The following is a 23,211-nucleotide window of genomic DNA, read 5'->3' as shown; positions in this document are numbered from 1 at the left end:
TCCTGGCACTCAAGAACCTCTCTCTGTATCACTAACTGGATATAAACTCAAGAAACAGATAGCTCAGGTACTAAATCCCAGAGTTACACTTTAAAAATGTTAAAATGTACAGTGTGCAAGAAAAGATTACAAGATGAACAAAGAAGCAGGTAATAATCCAAAGGAAGAGGCTAAAAATCCAGAAAACATTGATGAAGAAGACCAAACTGTAAACATACTGGACAAAGAATTAAAAAACAACAACAATAAAAACTAAAATAAAAACCCTGCAATACCACTACTGGGTATATACCCAGAAGAACTAAGAGCGGTGACACAAACAGACATCTTCACAACCAGTGTTCATAGTGGCATTATTCACGATTGCCAAAAGTTGGAAACAACTCAGGTGTCCATCAACCAATGAATGGATAAATAAATTGTGATGTATTCCCACGATGGAATACTATGCAGCTGTAAGAAAAATGCAGTCATAAAGCATATGACAACATGGATGAACCTGGAGGACATTATGTTGAGTGAAGCAAGCCAGACACAAAAAGATAAATACTGTATGATTGTATTATTATGAATCAAATATATTGTGTAACATATTGTATGATTTAAAACATTTTTATATGTATCCAATACATTTGAGAAATGTATGTTTTTATTCAACTGTGTTTTCTTTTTATTTTTAATGTTTATATTTTCAATTATTAATTGTACAAAATAAAGTAAAAAAAATCTTAATATGCTCAAGGAGATGAAGGAAAATGCAGAGAAAGATACAGAGAAAGAACTAATCAGGAAAATAATGAGAATCTCAATAAAGAGATAGAAATTTAATAGGAATCAAACAGAACCATTGGTGTTGAAGACCATAATAATTGACATGAAAAATTCCCTATAGGCTTCAATAGCAGATTGGAGCTGGCAGAAGAAAGAATCAATGAACTCAGACAAGATTAAGACATTCCCAGATAAACAGAAGCTGGGGGAGGTCATCACAGCAAACCTGCTCTACAAGCAAAGCTAAAGGGAGTTCTTCAGACTGAAAGGAAAGGACACTAGACAGTGGGTCAGAGTGGCATAAAGAAATAAAAGATTCTGGAAAAGGTAACCATTTGGATAATTATACATGTTAGTACTACTGTATTTTTTGGCATGTAACTCCACTTCTTACATCTTACAGTTGCTAAAAGACAAATGCATAAAAAGTAATGACAAATCTATGGTTTTAGACATACCATGTACAAAGATATAATCTGTAACAAGTGCAAAAAAGGTGGGGGACAGGGGTATAAAAAGTGTATATGTATGTTATTGAGGTTAAGTTGGTATCAAATAAAAAATATTACAGATTTAGGATGTTAAATTTTAACCCCATGTTAAACCACAAAGAAAATATAAGAAAAATATATCCAGAAAGAATTGAGAAGAGTGGCAATATGGTACAATACAAAAAATCAAATAAATATGAAAGTAGGCATAACAGAAGAATTGAGGAACAAAAAACATATAAGATCCACAAAGACTAAACAGCAAAATGACAGAAGAAAGTCCTGCATTATCAGGAGCTACTTTAAATGTAAATGGATTAAACTCTGTCAAAAGGCAGAGATTGGCAGAATGGATAAAAAAAGCATGACCCAACTATATGCTGTTTACAGGAGACTCATCCTAAATTTAAATACACAAATAAGTTGAAAATGATAGGATGGAGAAAGTATACCACACAAGTAGTAAACAAAAGAAAGTAGGGGTAGCTATACTAATATCAGATAAAATAAAGCTTAAACCAAAAAGTGTTACAAGAAACAAAGAAGGTTATTATATAATGATAAAGGGGTCAATTTGACAAGAAGACATAACAATTATAAATATATGTGCAATAGCAAAGTCCCTAAATAAAAAACATCAACAGTTTTGAAGGAAGAAATAGATAGTCCTACATTCACAGTAGGCTTTAATACAACACTTTCACAATAATGGAAAGAACATCTAGACAGAAGATAAAAAAGGAAATACAAGACTTGAATGATACTGTAAACAAATTGACTTAACAGACATATATAGAACACTTTAAATGCACATTCTTCTTTAGTGTACATGGATCACTCTCCAGAATAGACCACATGTTAGGTCACAAAACAAGTCTCAATAAACTTTTAAGAATATTGAAATAATAAAACATATCTTCTCTGAAAAAGCTAGAAATGAAGCTAGAAATCAATAACAGAAGGAAAAATATACTCTTAAGCAACCGAAGGGCCAAAAAAGAAATCAAAAGGGGAATTAAGAAATTTCTTGGGGTGAATGAAAATGAAAACACAACATATCAAAAATTGAGGTACAGCAAAGGCAGTGGTGAAAGGGAAGTTTATTGTTCTAAATGCTTATATTAAAAAAGAAAAAAGATCTCAAATCAGAGACCTAACCTCAAAACTGGAGGATCTAGAAAAAGAAGAGCAAATTAAACCCAACGTTAACATAAGGAAGGAAACAATTTAAGATTAGCATGGGACAAAAATGAAATAGAGGGTAAAAAAAAAATAGAATCAACAAAACGAAAAGTTGGTTCTTTGAAAAGATCAATAAAATTGACAAAGTTTTATCTAGACTGACAAAGAAAATAAGAGAACACAAATAATTAAATCCAGAAATGAAAAGGGGGACCCCACAGAAATAAAAAGACTACTTAAAGAGAATATTAGGAACAACTATAGGCCAACAAAATAGATAACTTAGATGAAATGGGCAAATTCCTAGAAACACACAAATTACCTATACTGATTCAAGAAGAAATAGAAGATTTCAACATACCAGTAACTAGTAAAGAGATTGAATTAGTAATCAAAAACGTCCCAACAGGGAAGCGGACTTGCCCAGTGGTTAGGGCGTCCGTCTACCACATGGGAGGTCCGAGGTTCAAATCTTGGGCCTCCTTGACCGGTTGGAGCTGGCCCATGCACTGTGCTGATGCGCGCAAGGAGTGCCGTGCCACACAGGGGTGTCCCCCGCATAGGGGAGCCCCACGCGCAAGGAGTGCGCCCCGTAAGGAGAGCTGTCCAGCACAAAAGAAAGTGCAGACTGCCCAGGAATGGAGCCGCCCACACTTCCCGTGCCGCTGACAACAACAGAAGCGGACAAAAGAAACAAGACGCAGCAAATAGACACAGAGAACGGACAACCGGGGGGGGGGGGGGGGGATTAAATAAATAAATCAATCTTTAAAAAAAAAAAGTCCCAACAAAGAAAATCTTAGGACCAGATAGCTTCACAGGGGAATTTTACCAAACATTCCAAGAAGAATGAATACCAATCCTGCTCAAACTATCCAAAAAATTGAAGTGGGAACACTCCCTAACTCATTCTATGAGACCAACATCAACCTCATGCCAAAGTCAGATGAAGATACCACAAGAAAATTACAGACAAATATATATATGGGATATGGATGCAAAATCTTCAACAACAACAAACAGCACAAAACAAACAAAAAAAAACGCTAGCAAACTTAATGCAATAGCACATTGAAAGAATTATTTACCATCAAGTGGGATTTATCTCAGGTATACAAGGGTGGTTCAACATAAGAAAATTAGTTATTGTAATATACCACATTAACAGAACAAAGGGGAAAAATAATGATGATCATCTCAACTGTGGCAGAATAGGCATTTGACAAAATCCAGCACCCCTTTTTGATAAAAACACTTAGAAAACTAGGAATAAAAGGAAACATGATAAAGGGCATATATGAAAAACCCACAACTAAGATCATATTTCACTTTGAAAGACTGAAAACTTTTCCCCTAGTATCTGGAAAGATAAGGATGCTCACTGTCATCACTATTATTTAATATTGTCCTGGAAGTTCTAGAGCAACTAGGCAAGAAAATAAATAAAAGGCATCCTAACTGGAAAGGAAGAAGTAATACTTTCCTTATTCACAGATAAAATGATTCTGTATATAGAAAATCCTGAAGATTCTACAACAAGGCTACTAGAGCTAAAATATGAATTCAGCAAAGTAGCAGGGTACAAGGTCAACAACCCCAAAATTAGTAGTGTTTCTATACACTAGTAATGAACAATCTGAAGAAATAAAGAAAAAAAAATCCCATTTACAATAGCAACTAAAAGAATGAAATATCTAGGAATAAATTGAAGATGTAAACAACTTGTACACAGAAAACTACAAAACACTGCTAAAAGAAATAAATGAAGACGATTAAAAGAAGAATATTCTGTTTTCATGGATTGGAAGACTGTAGCAGTTTGACATGGTTTATGAATTTCAAAAGTAGATATTGGATTATGTTTGTAAACTGGTCTGTTGGAGGTTTCACTTTTACTTGATTAAATTATGAATTGGGGGAAACTGATTTGGCTCAACGGATAGAGCGTCCACCTATGACATGGGGGGTCCAGGGTTCAAACCCAGGGCCTCCTGACCTGTGTGGTGAGCTGGCCCATGCAGAGTGCTGATGCACGCAAGGAGTGCTGTGCCATGCAGGAGTGTCCCCCACATAGGGGAGCCCTACGCACAAGGAGTGCGCCCTGTAAAGAGAGCCTGACCAGGAGTGGCGCCGCACACACAGAGAGCTGACCCAGCAAGATGATGCAATGAAAAGAGACACAGATTCCTGGTGCCACTGACAAGAATACAAGCAGACACAGAAGAACACACAGTGAATGGACACAGAGAGCAGACAACTGGGGGTGTGGGAGGGGGAAGGGGAGAGAAATAAAAAAATCTTTTAAAAAATTATGAATTGGGCTTTGATTGGGTCACATCAGAAGGGCATTCAGTCCCCGCCCTCTGGTGGACAGGGTCTCACAGAGAAAAGTCATGGTAAAGGACAGAGTTGGGAGCTTTTTGAGCTGCAACCCAGGAAGTAAATACATGGGAGAGAGCAGAGTAGCTGAGCCAGGAGAGGGTTGAGTCCCGGAGAGAGAGACAAAGCCTAGAGAGCCTGACAATCTACAGCTGACCTTGTGGAGAAAACAGGGCAGCTGAGCCCAAGAGAAACAAGCCCCGGGAAGAGAGGAACCCAGGAATCCTGAACCTTCGCAGACGTCAGTAGCCATCTCACTCCAAACAGACTTTGGTGAGGGAAGAAACTTAAACTTAATGGCCTGGAACTGTAAGCTCCTACTCCAAATAAAATACCAACAGATTTCTGATATTTTGCATCAGCACCCCTTTGGATGACTAATACAAAGACTAAATATTGTTAAGATGTCAAAGTGATGTACAGATGCAATGTAACTCCAATAAAAATTCCAATAGCCTTCTTTGTAGAAATGAAAAAGCCAATCATCAAATTTATATAGAAGGGTAAGGGGCCCTGAATAGCCAAAGTCATCTTGATGAGGAAGAATGAAGTTGGAGTACTCAAGTTTCCTGATCTTAAAACTCATTGCAAAGCCACAGTAATAAAAACAGCATGGTACTGGCATAACAACAGACATACAGACCAATGGAATAGAATTGAAAGTTCAGAAATCAATCCCCACATTTGTGGTCAATTGATTTTTTTATTTTTTATTTTTAAAGATTCATTTTTATTGATTTCTCTCCCCTTATCCCCCTTCCCCTAGCTGTCTGCTCTCTGCATCCATTTGCTGCGTGTTCCTCTGTGACCGCTTCTATCCTTTGGCACCAGGAATCTGTGTTTATTTTTTTTTGTGTGTGTCATCCCGCTGGGTCAGCTCTCCATGTGTACTGCACCACTCCTGGGCAGGCTGCACTTTCTTCTGTGCTGGGCAGCTCTCCCTGAGGGGCGCACTCCCTGTGCGTGGGGCTCCCCTATGCAGGGGACACCCCTGCGTGGCAGGGCACTCCCTGTGTGCATCAGCACAGGGCATGGGCCAAGGAGGCCCGGGGTTTGAACCGTGGACCTCCCATGTGGTAGGCGGATGCCCCATCCTTTGGGCCAAGTCTGCTTCCCTGAACTGATTTTGACAAGGGTGCAAAGTCAACTCAAATTGGGAAAGAAGAGTTTCTCAACAAAATGCAAAAGAACAAAGGTAAGCCCCTACCTCACACCATATACAAAACTCAAAATGGATTGATCAGAGACCTAAATATAAGAACCAGAACTTTAAAACTTCTAGAAGAAAACATAGGGACCACATCAAAATTTAAAACTTTCATGCATCAATGGACTTTATCATGAAAGTAAAATGATAACCTATACAATGGGAGAAAATATTTGGAAACCACATATTTAGGAAGGGTTTAATATTTGGAATATATTAAGTAACCCTACAACTGGAAAACAAAAATACAACCCAAAAGACTTGAATAGACATTTCTCTGAAGAAGATATATAAATGCCAAAAAGCACATGAAAAGTTGTTCAACATCACTAGCCATTTGAAAAATGGAAATCAAAACCCCAATTAGATACCATTTCATAACCACTAGAAAGGCTACTATTTTTTAAAAAATGGAAAATTTCGGGTGTTGGAGAGGATGTGGAGAAATAGGAACACTCTTTCATCATTGTTAGGAATGTAGAATGGTACAGTGATTGTGGAAGACAGTTTGGCAATTCCTCAGAAAGTTAAGTAGAAAATTACCATATGACCCGGCAATTCCACTTCTAGGTATGTACCCCAAAATATTGAAAGCAGGGACTCAGATATTTGTACACCAATGTTCATTGCAGCATTATTCAGCCAAAAGGCGGAAACAACCCTTGTGTTCATCAATAGATGAATAGATAATCAAAATGTGGTTTATCTATACAATGGATTATTCAGTGGTAAATAGAAATGAAAAGCTGGTACATGCTATAACATGGATGAAACTTGAAGACATCATGTGGAATGAAATCAGACATAAAAGGAAAAATATTATATGATTTGAAATACTTAAAATAAGCAAAATCATAGAGGTAGAAAGTAGAATAGTGGTTAATAGGGATGGGGAATGTGGAATTATTACTAAATGAGTATGAGTTTTGGTTTGGGATAATGAAAATATTCTGGACATAGATCATGGTGAAAATTACACAGCACTTCAATGTACTTAATTTCAAAGAATTGCCCATTTAAAATGGTTAAAATAATTTTTATGTTATGTATATTCTACCAAAATTGAAAATAATTTTTTAAAAACCAAAAAATAAAAGAAGACAAGGAACCAAGGATTGCCAGCAGAAAGCCCCAGAATGCCACAGTTCTTAGGGAGAAAGCATCACCTTGTTGACTCTTCCAGTTTAGACTTCTCTTGGGACTTAAACCCTTGAGCCAATAAATTTCTGTTATTAAGTCAACCCATTGTATGGTATTTGTCTTAGTAGCCAGGAAGTGTAGATAGATGAGGGTATTTTTTGCATATCACAGCAAAGCTTAATGAAGATTGTCTATATAGAAATTTATATTCTTTCTCCCAATTCTTTTTTTTCCTAGGTCCTACCACCCACCTGGGATTCTTTTCTCTTCTCCCCTACACAGCCTGTAAAGCAAGGGTTCTTAACCTTTTTGTTCCACAGACCGCTTTGCCAGTCAGGTGAAAACCATAGACCTCTTATTAAGTCCACACTATACTATGTATTATTTAATAAATATATCATACCTGCACCAATAGGTCCCCACAAGAATAATTTTTTGAATTTCAATTCAAGCTCACAGACCCATTGTTAAGAACCTCTGTTCTAAAGATTTCCTCAGTTGTCCTGAGCAACTTAATTCTTCTCTCAGCTTGGGCTGGTTAGAACTGGGACCATGCTTTGTTCCTTAAGCAGGTGCTCAGAGACCTCAGTTTATCTCGCACCACTGGGTGAATATATAAGTACGTCTCTAATACTTAGTAAAGGCCACTATCAGTTATTTCTCAAAGTGTGGTCCAGAGACCACCTGCATAAGATCACCTGGGGTACCTTAAGATGCAGATTTCTGGGTCCCACACTGACAAGAGTCAGAATCTGTGGGGGCAGGATATCCCATACACAATGCCAGGAAGGGTCTGCATCATTCTCCTTTCAGTAACATTCAGTGTCCCTCAATGTATCCAGGAAAAAGCCCTGATCTGTAAGGCTGGGCCTCACCAAGCCCAAATCATCCTGCACCCATCCTACCAGAGCTGAACTTGACTTAACAAGGGTCCAAGTCTAGCAACCTGGTTTCCCTAAGTGGTCCCAGTAACTAGTTTGTTCTCTCTTTTGGCTTGTGCTCATGCCTGGCCTGTAACAATGTCCCTTATTCTCCTGTCACTATTCAGAATTCAGCCATCCTTCTGGCCAGCTCAAATTCTACCTACGCTGCTTGGAGCTCCTGGGTTAACACTTGAATCACACACTTGTTTGTATTGCTTGTTTCATGATGAAAGTAATATTTCCTGAGTATTACCAAAGAGATGGTAAGCTTCTAAGAATGGTGGGGCTATAATTCTGTTGTGTGTGTGTGTGTTTTTTTTTTTTCAGGGCAGCTAGCAAAGAAATATGTCTCTAATGGCTCTGGTTGGAATTTGGAGTTTTCACTGTGAAGGGCATGGAAGGAGCCTCTAAGCAAATGGACAAGCATTCCCTAGGAAGTGCTCCCCCCTAGTATGTCCTGACAGGGTTCCTGGATGGAAGTCTGTGGAGTAGATATGGTTCAGGAGAAGGGAAGGAGACAGGTCCACTTTCTGAGAGAGGAGATGGTACTTCAAGATAGCAAAAGGAAACCTTGAGTCATTTTCATTTTGTTTTTAATCCAATATTTGGTATTTTAAAAATAGAAGGCTTTTAAGACAATAGATCTACTACAAGGAAGAGAATCATCCCTGATAAATGGTGATAGTATACTAAGGATATACTGCTTCTTTCCCATGTTCAGATTTAAACAAATCCTTAGGTAATGGGTAGAGAGCAGGAACCTGGGAGCAAGGGCCACACCAAAAAGAGCCTGTCTCTCTAGCATATTCTCTTTCTTTTGGCCTCGGACCTTAGTAATCAGAGAACTTTCAATTGTTGGAATTTTATAAAGGAATGTGAAGGCTACTAGTAGCTCTGAGGTAAGTTTCTAAAAGAGAATGCTTTTTAGTGTTCTCTCCTATGTCTGAACTCTCTTCCACACTGACTTCCTCTGAATCACTGTCATCTGACCCCAGTTTTAAAGGCTTCCCAGCAGCCACCCTGTCCCAGATGCTTTCACATTGTTCTCCAGTTAAGTAGATAGAAACCTTTTTTCCATTTTGTAATTTATATTCTCCCACTTAGGAAGAGGAGAGTCTCTACTCTACCAACTTAGGACTTCTGCCCTTCCTGGAAATCTCTTGAATAAATGAACACTATAAAGGAACGAGGGTATAAACAAAAATAAACAAAGGGTGCTTATATGTTGTGGAAAAGAACCATTAAGCATCATGTTTAAAAGACAAATGATAGGGTCATGCATCTTGTTCAGGTACGTTGTGCATTCTTGCAGAGCAGCAACCAAGGGACCAGGAACCACAAAGTTTATCAGCTGATTTCTGGAGAAAACAGAGTTGTGATCCTAGGGTTTGGTAAGTGACTTTCTTCCCATCATGGATCCAGGTTCATGTTCCAGAAAAAGGAGAGATGAAAGCCTTGCCATGCTAAAGACTGTAGGAATATTTTAATTCATGTTTTAATTACATTAAGTAATAATAATATCACTGTCTATTTTACAAGTTAAATGTATGAGAATGTATGAAATAGAAATGGTGGGAAGAAACTAAATATGGATTAGGAGCATGAATTTTCCCCAAAACCAGGGACCAAAGGAAGATGTGTAGCCTGCAGGGCCCAAGGAGGAGGCCAGGAGAATGACAGATAGAGTGTTGGCTCATAGTATTTGTTTGTTCCCTGTGTTTACATTGTGAAGGAGTTGAGGCACCCCTCTCTGCCCTGGTCTGGGGTTGGGAGTTTAGCCTCGCCAGTAGAAGATGGCTGCTTGGGAGAAAAAAGCCATCTGGTTACCTACATGGAGCTGGTCCTCTGGTGACCGCAGGTAGTTTTTGCCATATAGGGAATTAGGGGTGGAAGTGTCAAAAACCAAATGTGTGGAGGAAAAAAGTAAACAGTTTCCTCCTCCCCCAGAAAACCCAAATTCTTGAAATGCACATACATTCTTCTCTCAAACGTAGAAAAGTCTCACTCTGGATGTGCTTACAAGAAGATCATCGTCAAAAAACTTTGTTTCTATGATAACATTCCCACTGCAAATAAGAAGAGAAACAGAGAGGGCAAAAGAGAGAGAGTGAGCATGTTAGGCAACAAGATTTCATTTCCACATGGAGGTTTCTGTCTGGGTTCACTGAGCCCACAGTCAGGCACCCACCAGAACTTTGGCTTAGGGACATTAAAATCTGTTTCCATATGGAGCTAGAAGTCTAAAGTGACATTTAACTTATATGACTGGGTTTGTCAAGGTCAAGTATTAGAAGTGAGAGCAAGTCTAAATTCTCTGGTAGACTCTAAAGCCCGACAGCAGAGAGTTCTGCACAAAAGAGCACTTAATAAACACATCTGATTTTCTGATGCCCCTTTCATGGGTGCATTTGGTTAGATTACCCAAGGAAACCAGCAGACCTGGGAGTAGGGACATGGGAGAGTATTTCCCCTATAATACTTATGATAGTGGACAGCTGAGGTTTGGCCTGCCTTGCACCTGTTCTTCTTTTCCAGATAATGACACTCTGTTCTTCTCTTGGGGAACCACTCCTCCCCTGACCAGGGAAGACTCTCCCACACTTGGCAAAGGGGTAGACCCAGGATATAATATGGAGTCTGTTTCTATGGCTTGCAACAAAAGAACCCTAAACAATATACCAAATTGAACAGAGTGAAAATGGAAGTAAAGAGAGGCTAAATGGAATCTCATTTTTATTGGTGGGTACCTCAGTGCAAGAGACACTGACCTTTTCAAACCACTCTTGAGCTAAACTAAGAAGTCAAAGGGTTAAAAAAAATCTAAAAATGCTCTTCTATACTATACTGTACTTTTCCAGGGTAATGAATAATCAACGGATACATATAATTATAAAAGTAGGCAAATGATTATAAAAATAGGCATATCAAGCAGGCAAATCTAATTGGCTAATAGTGAACATTAACACAGCTACTTACAAAATCTAGCAGATAAACTATTATAAGACTTAAGAACTAAAAAGCTTCTATTTATAAATTCAATGTGGCTTTCATCAAGGACCTGTTTAAAGAAATTATCCAATATCACACATTTATCTGTGTGAATAACTCTTTAATTGATACTATTACTAAAACATTTGAAAGACCAATACATTTTCCCATGAGAAAATGGTAGGTGAGCAGTTTTTGACAAACTAATTGTTCTTTGAGCAGAAAGCATTGATATTTAAAATGGTAAACTCATCCCTGAAACACTAAAACTAAACATTATCTTCTAAAACAGAATTGGTACTTTGTCAGATCCTTTTAAAGGCAAGGCAAACAAGGTACAGGGATTCTAAAAGTCAGGTAAGGGAGAAAATTAGCATATATTTGATACATATATACATATATATTTCATGCCAGATTCCTTCTATATAATTTCATTTTAATCTTATTACAACTCTGTGAGAGAGATTTATTAATTCTATATTTAGAGATGAGGACTAAGGATCAGAGAAGTATACTGCCCAAAATGACAGAGTTAATCAGGGTGGAACAGGAAATTTAAAACCTGCTCTAATCTTAAGCTTTTTCTATTCTTTGCACTCTATCACACTGTGTTTTTCATAACAAAAGTCAGTTATCTGTAAACCAGGATACCTGTGGGTATTCTTTTGCCCTTATTTCTCATCCCAGGTTCCCTGCCCACTGAAGGTGACGGAGAGGCCTAACTTCCGAGACCGCTGCTTCTAGGCACACTTCACAATTTCCCCAGACCTGCTCACTCACGTTAAGACGCTTGCAGGCATCATTTGGGACTCAGGTGCTGCCTCTATCAAGGACTGCCAGGTATTTGTGGAGTTAGGGATCACAAAGCCAAACTCGAAGAACCATTCTGAAGGAAGAGGGAAAAGCGGGGGTGAGCAGGTGCACCAGTGTAAAGTTTAAGGTCTCTCTGTGCTGTCTTTCAGAGTATGCCTCTTTCTTCCCCAAGAATCACCAAAAGAAGCTATTAGAAACTTCACAGACCAGACATATACAAAAAGGACATCGAAGTTTCCTTCAGGCTGTCCCTTGAACCACACCAGAGGCTTGTATTTATGCTCTGGGATCTAAAGGACAAGTACCAGTGGGTAGGACAAAGAAAAAGAAACATTTTCTTAAAAGGAAGCTGGGTATACATGATAAAAATTACACAATAGATCTTCCCACCCGGAATTTTAGTTCTAAGATATGTATGTACATTCTTAGACTTCATGGCCAAAACTCAATTCAGAGAATGGCCTTGCCAGTCAAACCTGTGTAATACTGTAGGAGAAGTCCCAGGTCCTCAAATCATAGCAGTTTCCTCCACAAATATTACCATCCAACATTAGTGACAAAGCAGGCACCAATCCCCAGGCTCACCAGAGTCAGAAACCCTTTTGTTAAAGGGCTCTAAGCACCTAGCAGTTGCCAGCTTTGTTTTTGTTTTCACTGGGGGATCCTAATCTTGCAGGTGGCTAGATTCTATTACAAATCGAGTTGTAAAATGAGTATTATCAAAGCACTGCTTGGTTCACTGGGTCTTGCCTTTTGTCCCTGCCACCCTAAGCTCTGATTTCAGGTGTATAGGCAGCAGAATACCTTCTAGGCATTGCCCTTTGAAGTAAACTTTTTGTTCCAGGCGGAACTTTTCCATTTGCTCTGCTGAAGAGAAGTTCAATTCTCGAGACACTGCTTTGCACTTGAGTATTTTCTTGGGAACACGGGCTGGTAAGAGAAAAATAAATATTGAAGACATTCCAAATGAAAACCATGTGACTATGGTGCTTAAAGCATTAGCTTCTTACCTGCTGATTTACAGTACATGTTATATATGTTAAACTGCTGTCTAAATCAAACGCCCGGGTAACTGCATTCTACTTGCAGTTGAAGGCACAGGTCCTCAACTATTCAACTGCATTTGACTGAAAGATCTCCAAGGAACACCAAATTGAGGGCTTCTAAAGGCATCACCTAGCCGCTTTCATCAGGAAGGGGCTCAATCAGTACACTGCTCTATTAGTTTTCACATCTTACTTTTTATTTTATTTCAGGGAAATAAAAATGCTAATTTTCTTTCAGAAAAGATAGCTGAGCCCTTAGTTCTTTGGGTATGGGTCAATGCTAAAATTTCAGCACAAAGTGGGAGAAAGAAACAAGAAAGGAACTAGAAATATCAAGCAACACATACTTTATGTGCCATGTCTTCAGGGGTTCCCAGCTCTTAGGTCTGCACTAAGTTAGCTCCTTGACGCCTGGGCCCTGCTCCTGCATCGGTCACACCCTTGTGCAGACAAAGTACTGGAAAGTACCTTCATGTTCCACTCCAGGGACAGATAGGTCTTCTGTTCCTTGCCAGAGTATCTTCCCTGTCTCAGCATCTCGAAGGTTCATCCAATTTCTGATCAAATATGATTAAGGAAAAATAAGCCAATGAAAGCAACTCCTACTTTGTATTCCAGATGTCTCACATTTACTCCTACCAGTTTGTTTTCTTTTCAGCAAGCCTGCCAAATTGCTAAGTACTATGACAGCAGGTAAGAATGTGTAGAAGAGTCCAAAAGACATCTAAGGGAAGAAGCAGAGACCTAGAGAAGATATTTTTATCTACAATGTAAGAATCCAAAGACTGCACACTCTTAGAACTTGTATGAAAAGGGTAGAAAACTAACAGTTCAAAATTTAAGATTCCCCAACAGAATGTGGCCCGCTAAGACAAAAGACCTAAAGAAACAGACATCAGAGGTACCCCAAGGAAATGACCAGATAGATCACCTTACAGTGATGACCAAAGACTCATTCCCAGGCACAGTTTTCAAAGAGCTTTTTAGTGTCTAACTTTTAAATATGAGAAAACAGTCAAGGATCACCAGACCAGGAAAGCATTTACTATGAAAGACAGGCCAAAACAAATAGAAAGAAAGAAAAAAAGCAATTTAGAGGAGAAAGAGACTACAGAAGGCAAACTTTTAAAAGGAACACTGAAAAAAGAAAAGGAAGACAACATAACCCTTACAGACATTGACTATGATATACAATTGAATTTTGTATAGTTTAGGTCATTTTCTCTGGCTCAGGGTTACATTTTATGATGTTGGTCAACTGATAGTCTCTTATATTCAGAAAATACTTTCCAACTTATTTATTTACATTTTATAGTTTCTGGGTGTTCACCAGTACATTTAATGAGTCAACAGCACCAATTTTAAAAAAAAGAAAACCTCAGAAAGCAAAAAAGAACTCTTGAAAAATATCTTTTGATAGCAGAACTGAAAATCTCAATTTAAGGGATGAAAATCTCTGAGTAAGTAAAAAGACAACAAGGATAGAAAAAAGGAGAGTAAAGATACAAAAACTGGAGGACAGTCGAAGAAGTCCAACATCTAACTAAGAGAAGTTCTAGAAAGACAGAACAGAGAAAACCAAGGGGAGAAAATCTTCAATGAATTAATTCAAGAAAAATTCCCAGATTAAAAGTGTCTAGGTCATATCACAGTGAACTTGCAGAACATCAAAGATAAAAAGAAGCTTCCAGAGGGAAAACAAGTTGTCATGTAAAGGTTAAAAATCAGAATGGAAAAAAAAAAGTCAGAATGAATCAAAGATTTCAACAGGAAATTCTACCCTGGAGGATAGAAGGAAAAGGAGCAGTGCCTTCAAAATTCTGAGGAAAATAATTTTTGAAACAAACTATCTAAAAATTTTTTTACTTTTTTGAAAAAAAAAAGTGAAAAGATGGTATGCTTCATCAAAATGACAGAGAAAACCAAGGAAGTGGGCAACATGGGATCCATGAAGTAAATAGTCTAAAATAAGAGATAGGCAAGGGGAGTGCTCAGAAAAATGATGAAGACTCCAAGACAAGAGCTCTTCAGCAGGCCTTGAGAGCGATGATCCAGAGTCCACACTAGAGCAGGTCAGAAAGCTCAGGAGAATTTTTTTTAAAAAAGATTTTATTTTTTCTCCCCCCTTTGATGTTTGCACTCGCTCTTTATTCTTGTGTCTGCTTGTCTTCTTGAGACACCAGGAATCGAACCTGGGACCTCCCATGTGGGAGCCACTTTGGCTCCCTGGTTTGTTGTCTCTCATTGTCTTTCCTCTTTGTGTTAGCTCGCCGCACCTGCCTGTCATGCCAGCCTTCTCCAGGAGGCCCTGGGAACCAAACCTGGGACCTTCCATGTGGTAGCTCAATCACTTGAGCCACATCTGTTTCCTGAGATTTTTAAAAATTGAAATTAATATAATACCTAATGTGTTTATATTAAAAGGAGATATATAACTAGGGGAGAGTTTGGGATCAAATTAGTAAGAAGTACAGAAAACCTAAGCAAATGAATAAAATACAAGACAATTATCAATACCAGGGAAAACCAAGGGCGGTACAGAAGGAAAAAAATTATCATAATGTACTACGTAGCTTCATTGCAAATACTGTTGATATGGTTGTAATAATAAAAACACAGAAATATAGTTAACCTGGCAGAATGGGGAACAAAAAGAACACATATGTGTACTCAGGTGTGAAGTTCTGAGAAAGAATAAAACTCATTTTCCATAGTGGGAAGTCAATAAAAAATGCCTTAAACTGTAACATTCAGACATCACCACAGGGTGCTACTTAAAAATATCAAGATAAATACCAAATGGAAGCAGATTTGGCTCAACTGATACAGCATCCGCCTAACACACGGGAGGTCCAGGGTTCAAACCCAGGGCCTCCTGACTCATGTGGTAAGCTGGCCCATGCACAATGCTCACGCATGCAAGGAGTGCTGTGCCACACAGGAGTGTCCCCTGTATAGGGGAGCCCCACATGCAAGGAGTGTGCCCTGTAAGGAGAACTGACCCACGAGAAAAAAGTGAAGCCTGCCCAGGAGTGGTGCTGCACATACGGAGAGCTAACGCAGCAAGATGACTCAACAAAAAGAAACACAGATTCCAGGTGCTGCTGACAAGAATACAAGCAGGCACAGAAAAACACACAGTGAGTGGACACAGAGAGCAGAGAACTGGGGGGCGGGGGGAGAAAAATAATAAAAAAAAGATAAATACCACACAAATCAGCTAAAAGGAACTGAAAATAGTTTTCTCTGGGGAGTAGAAAATAGGGGTAGGAGCACAGGGAATGCTTTTCTTCATTAGAAACCAGGTAGAACCATGATTCCTTAAATTATGTACATACAACTTTGGTAAAAACAAAGATTAAATTAAAAGATATTCCCATGTAAAGTAGTTACTTAAGTTAATATTCTTGTAAGGAAATGTACACGGACGTACTATGTATCCAAGGAGTGTGGTACATACAACCTACTCTCACATGTACAGAAAATTGATAAATAAAAAGTCAGACAGATGGATAGATAGAATGATACAACAAAAGTGGCAACATATTAAAATGGGTGGATCTTGGTATGTGGGGGTTTGAGGGTATATTGGAGTTCTCTGTACAGGGTTTATTTTTGCAACTGTTCAGTAAGTTTGAAATTATATCAAAATTAAAAATTTAAAGAAAAAAATGATGTTCCCAAGGTCTTAAAAAACAACAACAGAGAAGCAGATGTGGCTCAGGTGATTGGGCTTCAGTCTACCATATGGGAAGTTTGATCCCTGGGGCCTCCTGGTAAAGGCATGCCTGCGGTGAGCCACACAGCAAGATGACAATGCAACAAAAAGAGAGATGAAGGAGAGAGTCAAGGCGAGATGCAAAAGATACCAGGAACTGAAGTGGCAGAAGTGACAGGGAACCTTTCTCCACATCGGATCGAATCCTGGTGAATCCCAGAGGAGAAACAAGAAGACAAAAAGAAAAAAAAGAGAGAAATAGACACAGAACAGCAAATGGACACAGACAACACAAACAGCAGAGGAGGAGGTGGGGGGAAAAGTATACATTCTTGCTTATGCCTTGTTTTATAGTTAATTCTATTCACCACAAATATGTTTACCAATCCTGGGGTTCTTATATATTAAGAGAAAACTTCCCCAACTTGAAATAACAAGTCCACTCTGAGCTTGGCTCTAAACAGAACCGCCTCAGACATCTAATCCCAAGGTTTTGAGAATTCACAGTACTCACTAAACCTGCTCTTTACATGCTTTTTACTCTTTATTAATATTTACAGTCTTGTATATACTTGATACAGAAACATGGGTGATATCAGACTTTCTTAAATTAGACAAGAAAACAAAATTAAAATTACTTCTAAAGTTCCAAAGCAGGCTAGTAAGATAGGGAATCAATAGATGGACCTGGAACCTGGCAAGAAGTCCGCGTGGACATCAGTAACCCCACAATGGCTGCTGGAAGACCCTCCCCAAGATCCTGCCATCCAGAACAAAGACTTCCTCTGGAAGCCAGGAGAAGCCTCGGATATTCCCCAAGGACTTTATCATTGGACCCTCCTGGGAGACTGATGGGAGAAACAAGCAATCAAAACAGCGAACAGCTGGAACTCTTCTCCTGCCATTAGCAAAGGTGTGGGATAAATAACAGTTCAAAAAGTAGCACCAACCTGAGTTTGCTCTCTTGCCTCTGGACCCTGACTCTGACTGCCTTTCCCCCCCACTTGGATCACCACGCAAGTAAGCTATAATGGGAAATTGTAGTCTCTAAATCAGCCCTCTTTATCACTTTTCAACCCCTTCCTCTATACTTGGGGCCCCTGATCTGTTATTTTATCCCATTTCCTGTCCTTCCCTGCCTGAATAAATTACCGGCCTAACTCACCCAGTGCGCTTTTAAAATTCATTTCTGCAGCATATCGAAGAACCTAAATAAAATCTGGTAACAATTTCAGGTTCTTATGCAGACAAGGCATTTCAAAAACAGTGCTTCAAGAAAAGACATTATTGCCACTGGTACAGGTCTGCAAAGAAAAATTTGGGACTGGGATTTACTCTTCAATCTATTAGGTGATAAGACGTAAAAAGGACATCTTTAATAAATTAGAGTGTCCTCTCTGATATTTAAGTCGATAGTGAATTTAAGATTCTTCCATTTTATGGCAAGGGAGAGAGGCTGCTAAAATATGTGGTTTATTTCCCTAGCACTCACATCTCTTCTCTTTATAAAGAATCAGGTCAAGGGCTTAATTATCTTTTTTAGAAATACATAAAAAAAAATCTCCAGCTAGTTCAATGATTAGGAATTTCCTGTAAATTTCCTAATCTGGAAAAGTATCTACTATTGATATTTTCTATCATCTGCTTCATTTTGTAATCCCAATTAAGGCTTGTAAGATTTTATTCTTAAATAATACAAAATTAGAGACATTCAAAGAGCTACATCCAAGGATGTTGGGATGGATGCTACTTAGGGCCCCTCCAAGTTCTGTAATATTAGGGATGAAAAGCAAGCGGACAGCTTTATAAGTCAGGAAAACACAATTCCATCATGGTCTAGTAGTAAAAAGAAGTAAATATTATTAAGGTAGTTGTCCTAAAACAGTATAATTGTCCTCAAACTAGTCCTCAAAAGAGGAAACATATCTGACAAAATGTTAGACATGAATGGCAAACTTTGATGAATGATAATCATATGGCTGAAAACATTTTTTTTTTAAAGGAGGTACTAGGGACTGAACCTGGGACCTCATCTGTGGAAGGCAAGCACTCAACCATTGTGCTACATCTGCTCCCAGATTTTTGTTTTAATAGCTTTTTGCTAACCAGATTTTTCAGAGAGAAAGAAAGCCTGGGTTTTAAGACTCAAAGGTCAAGTCACTTCTAATCTTAGAGAGTAGAGGATTAGGTGGACAAGCTGAAAGGAGGGGGGTTGGAGAACTATTTATAAGTACCACCTTCTGGGTCAGCCAGGTCTTTTCTCATTTAAAAGCTCCCTGGTGATTTATATGCCGGATGAGCACAAAGGATCACTCCTTTACTAGAGAAAGCCTCCTGCTTAGAGGTGAACTGTTTGCCTAGCTCCCTCTTGTTTAGAACCAGGCAGACACAAAGAAGCACTCTCATGTAAAAGTAAGAGCATTTTAAAAATAAGCTTCAGAGGGAAATAAGCTTCAGAGTGAAATCAATAGTTTGCAAAGTATCAAACCTTAGGAAAGGTTAAAAAAAAGGAAGTAAACTAAGATAAATATAATGAAGAATAAGGCTCACTTGGACCAACACTGAAAGCTACATATATCCTCTTAGTTTTTTAAAGAATAAACATGATCTGGTATGATATAGATGCGAGTCCAATCTAGGAGGTGGGAAATACTTTAGGTGTAGAAGGCAGTGAGGGAGGTGGGTGGTGAAGTGGGAAGGACTCAGGGATAGGAATAACCCAGTTAGATGAATGGGGGACTAGGTAAATTTCCTTCAAATGTGAATGCAGGAGATGGGATAAAAGAATATGAAATATTTTGTAACAATAATCTAGAAGCATTTTGGATTGAATTCACTGGTCCAGGAGTCTTAGTTTTATTGATTACCAGTTTCATTACATTATGATCTGCATAATATTGTAAATTGTATAATTTCAGTCTTTTTATATTTACTGAGACCTGCTTTGTGACCCAACATGTGGTCTATTCTGGAGAAAGATCCATGAGCACCTGAGAAGAATTATAATCCACTGATTTGGGATGCAATGTTCTGTATATGTCTGTTAGGTCTAGCTTGTTTATCGTATTGTTCAAGTTCTCTGTTTCCTTGTCGATCTTCTGTCTAATAGTTCTATCTAATAATTTGAGTGGTACATTGAAGTCTAAGTATTATTGTAGAGATGTCTACTTCTCCCTTCAGTTTTCCCAGAGTTTGCTTCATGTATTTTGGGGCACCCTGGTTAGGTGCATAATTATTTATGACTGTTATTTCTTCCTGGTGGATTGTCCCTTTTATTAATATTTAATGGCCTTCTGTATCTCTTATAACTTTTTTGCATTTAACGTCTGTTTTGTTTGATATTGGTATAGCTACCCCTGCTCTTCTTTGGTTATTGTTTGTTTGGAGTATCTTTTTTCCAACCTTTCACTTTCACCTGATTTGTATCCCTGGGTCTAAAGTGAGTCTCTTATAGGCAGCATGGATGGCTAATTTAAAAAAAAATCCATTCTGTCAACCTATATCTTTTGACTGGGGAGTTTAATTCATTCATAGTCAATGTTATTACTGTAACTGCATTGCTTACGTCCACCATTTTATTCTTTGGTTTTCATATGTCATATTTTATTTTCATTAGTCTTTTTACTCTTTTGGTTATCCTTTCTGCTATTCTTGGCTTCTACACTCTCCTCCAAGCCTCTCTCTCCTTTTTCTTTTGGGCCAAGTCTCCCTTTAATACTTCCTGGAAAGGTAGTTTCTTTATTACAAACTCTTTTAGTTTGTTTATTTGTAAATATTTTAAACTCACCTTCATATGTGAAGGACAGTTTTGCCAGATAAAGAATTCTTGGCTGGCAATTTTTCTCTTTCAGTATCCTAATTATAACTCACCACAGTCTTCTTGCCTCCATGGTTTCTGATGAGAAATTCACACTAAGTCTTACTGGGCATCCCTTTCATGTGATGGTTTACTTCTCCCTTGCTGCTTTTCTTCTGTGCCTCCATGCCAAAGATGCTGCTACAGTCTGCCCTCCTCTAATGAGACAATTTATAATATTTTCATCTCCTCTGAGATGATTCTAAATGTCACTCTACCTTTGGTATCTTATTTCCCTGATCAAAGACTTTCAATGGATCATCAGACAGATCCAGGGCTCTCCATATATCTGCTCTCAAACTGTCATTCATTCATTCAACAAATGCTTATTGAGGGAAGTGAATTTGGCTCAATGGATAGAGCAAGCATCCGCCTACCACATGGGAGGTCCAAGGTTGAAACCCAGGGCCTCTTGACCCGTGTGGAGCTGGCCCACGCGCAGTGCTGATGCACACAAGGAGTGCCATGCCATGCAGGGGTGTCCCCTGCATAGGGGAGCCCCATGCACAAGGAGTTTGCCCCATAAGGAGAGCCGCCCAGCATGACAAAAGTGCAGCCTGCCCAGGAGTGGCGCCACACACATAGAGAGCTGACCCAGCAAGATGACTCAACAAAAAGAGACACAGATTCCTGGTGCTGCCAATAAGAATACAAGCGGACACAGAAGAACACACAGCGAATGGACACACAGAGCAGACAACTGGGGGGAGGAGGTGGGCAGGGAAGAGGAAAGAAATAAAACATCTTTTTAAAAGAAGTGCTTACTGACAACCTATTATCAATACTATAGGTATTGGGAAGTGGACGTGGCTCAACTGATAGAGTGTCCGCTTACCATATGGAGGGTCCAGGGTTCTATAACCAGGGTCTCCTGACCTGTGTGGTGAACTGGCCCACACACAGTGCTGCCACGCACAAGGAGTGCGCCCTGCAAGAAGAACCGTCTTGTATGAAAAAAGTGCAGCCTGCCCAGGAGTGGGGCTGCACACACGGAGAGCTGATGTGGCAAGATGATGCAACAACAAAAAAAAGAGATGCAGTTTCCCAGTGCTGCCTGATAATACAAGCAGACGCAGTAGAACACATACTGAATGAACACAGAGAGCAGACAACGGTGGGGGGGAGAGAAATAAATAATAAATCTTAAAAAAAAACTATAAAAATACTATTGATCCCAAAGTTGCATGTAAAAAACTTGGGCAAAATTGTTTCATAAAAAATGAGAGGAAAGGAGAAAAGATTTCTAAATTCATATACTATTTTATAAAATGTATGGCCTTATTAAATATGTAGTAAAAATAGATATTTGTCTATTTCATCCATATCCCTTTTAAAAAATATATTTTCATCAGAAAGACAAGAGATTGTCTCTATATCTATGGTCACCTTATATTTGGGCATATTCTGGCAATTTTATGGGTTCCTTCTAGTTAACACCAAAGAACTTATTTTCTCAGTTCCTCATAATTCTTAAAGATACTGAGATAATTCTCTAAATGACATTAACCCAAGTCCTGATTACTAAACTATGGAGGGAAGATCTACATTTCAACAAATTACCAAGAAAAAAATTGGTGTATCAGGTGTTATTCTAGACTAGTCTTTTTTTTCAAATAAACTCTACTTTAAAATAGTTTTAGATTTACAGAGAAGCTGTAAAATGGTAGAGTTCCCATATATCCTGCAACCAGTTTCCCCTATTATTAACATCTTAATTAGCATTTTACATGCATCAGAATTCATGAGCCAAAATTGATACATTTATTATTAACTGAAGTCTATATTCAGATTTCCTTAGTTTTAACCTAATGTCCTTTTTCTGTTCCTGGTAACTTCCCACCCAGGACACCACGTTACATTTAGGTATGGCATCTCCTTAGGCTCCTCATGGCTTCTCATCCTTTCCTTGTTTCTGATGGTCCTTTCAAGAGTACTGGTCAGGTATTTTGTAGAATGCCCCTAACCTGGGATTGATCTGATGTTTTTCTCATAATTAAATGGGGACTATGGGTTTTGGGGAGGAGACCACAGAGGAAACGTGCCTTTTTTATTACATCGTATCAAAGGTACATGCTATGAATGTGACTTATCATTAATGAAGTTAACTGAGATCGCTTGGCTGAGATTGTGTTTGTCACGTTTTTCCACTGGGAAGTTACTCTTTCCCCTCCTTTTCAGATTGTACGTTTTGGAAGGAAATGTGCACACCCCACACTTAGGAGGTGGGGAGCTATGCTCCATCTCTCCTAACAGCAGAATATCTACAAAAATTATTCACAATTCTGTGTGGAAGATTTGTCTCTTTCTCCCCATTTATCTAATCATTTAATTTTATTATCAAATGAATGTGCTCTGATACCTAAATTTTATCTTCTACATGAAAAATATTTCAACATTAAGCATTTGCTTAAATATTTACGATGTCTCTATGTAAGTCTCAGGGATTCATTGGGTTGGGAGGCAGATAGAGACCATAGGGCATATAAATATATGGTCTTAGGGAAAAGTTGAGAGAGGAAAAGCACACTTGGTTTAGAGTAGAACACCTGGATAGGAGTCCAGACTCTTTCACACAATAGCTGTGTGATCCTAGACAAGTCATTTGCCCTCCTTGAGTTTTAGTTTATACACTACAATAATAATACCAAGGCCATAAAGTTATCGCAAGGCTGTAAAGTTGCTGCAAGGATTTTTTTT

The 23,211-nt window shown here is 38.6% G+C and overlaps 1 protein-coding gene across 4 annotated transcripts in view; it reads right to left on the bottom strand.

Moving 5' to 3' along the window:
* PDE6D (phosphodiesterase 6D) overlaps positions 1-23,211 on the bottom strand; it is an 83,501-nt gene that overhangs the window by 15,629 nt on the left and 44,661 nt on the right. For 2 of the 4 annotated variants that reach the window (XM_071216052.1, XM_004447059.5), the window contains exons 2-5: positions 13,409-13,497; positions 12,699-12,824; positions 11,862-11,967; positions 10,069-10,159 (exon numbers count right to left, since the gene is read on the bottom strand). In XM_071216052.1, coding sequence (XP_071072153.1) covers positions 10,078-10,159; positions 11,862-11,967; positions 12,699-12,824; positions 13,409-13,497 — 403 coding nt within the window. In that variant the 3' untranslated portion in view covers positions 10,069-10,077. Of the gene's footprint in view, positions 1-6,131; positions 10,160-11,861; positions 11,968-12,698; positions 12,825-13,408; positions 13,498-23,211 lie in introns of those variants that run through there. The other 2 variants (XM_071216051.1, XM_058299896.2) reach the window with 2 other exon arrangements.

The sequence above is a fragment of the Dasypus novemcinctus genome, chromosome 7, assembly GCF_030445035.2.
Source record: "Dasypus novemcinctus isolate mDasNov1 chromosome 7, mDasNov1.1.hap2, whole genome shotgun sequence".
Lineage (NCBI taxonomy): Eukaryota > Metazoa > Chordata > Mammalia > Cingulata > Dasypodidae > Dasypus > Dasypus novemcinctus.
Note: the sequence above shows the minus strand (reverse complement) of the source record. Positions and strands in the feature narration are given on the sequence as shown.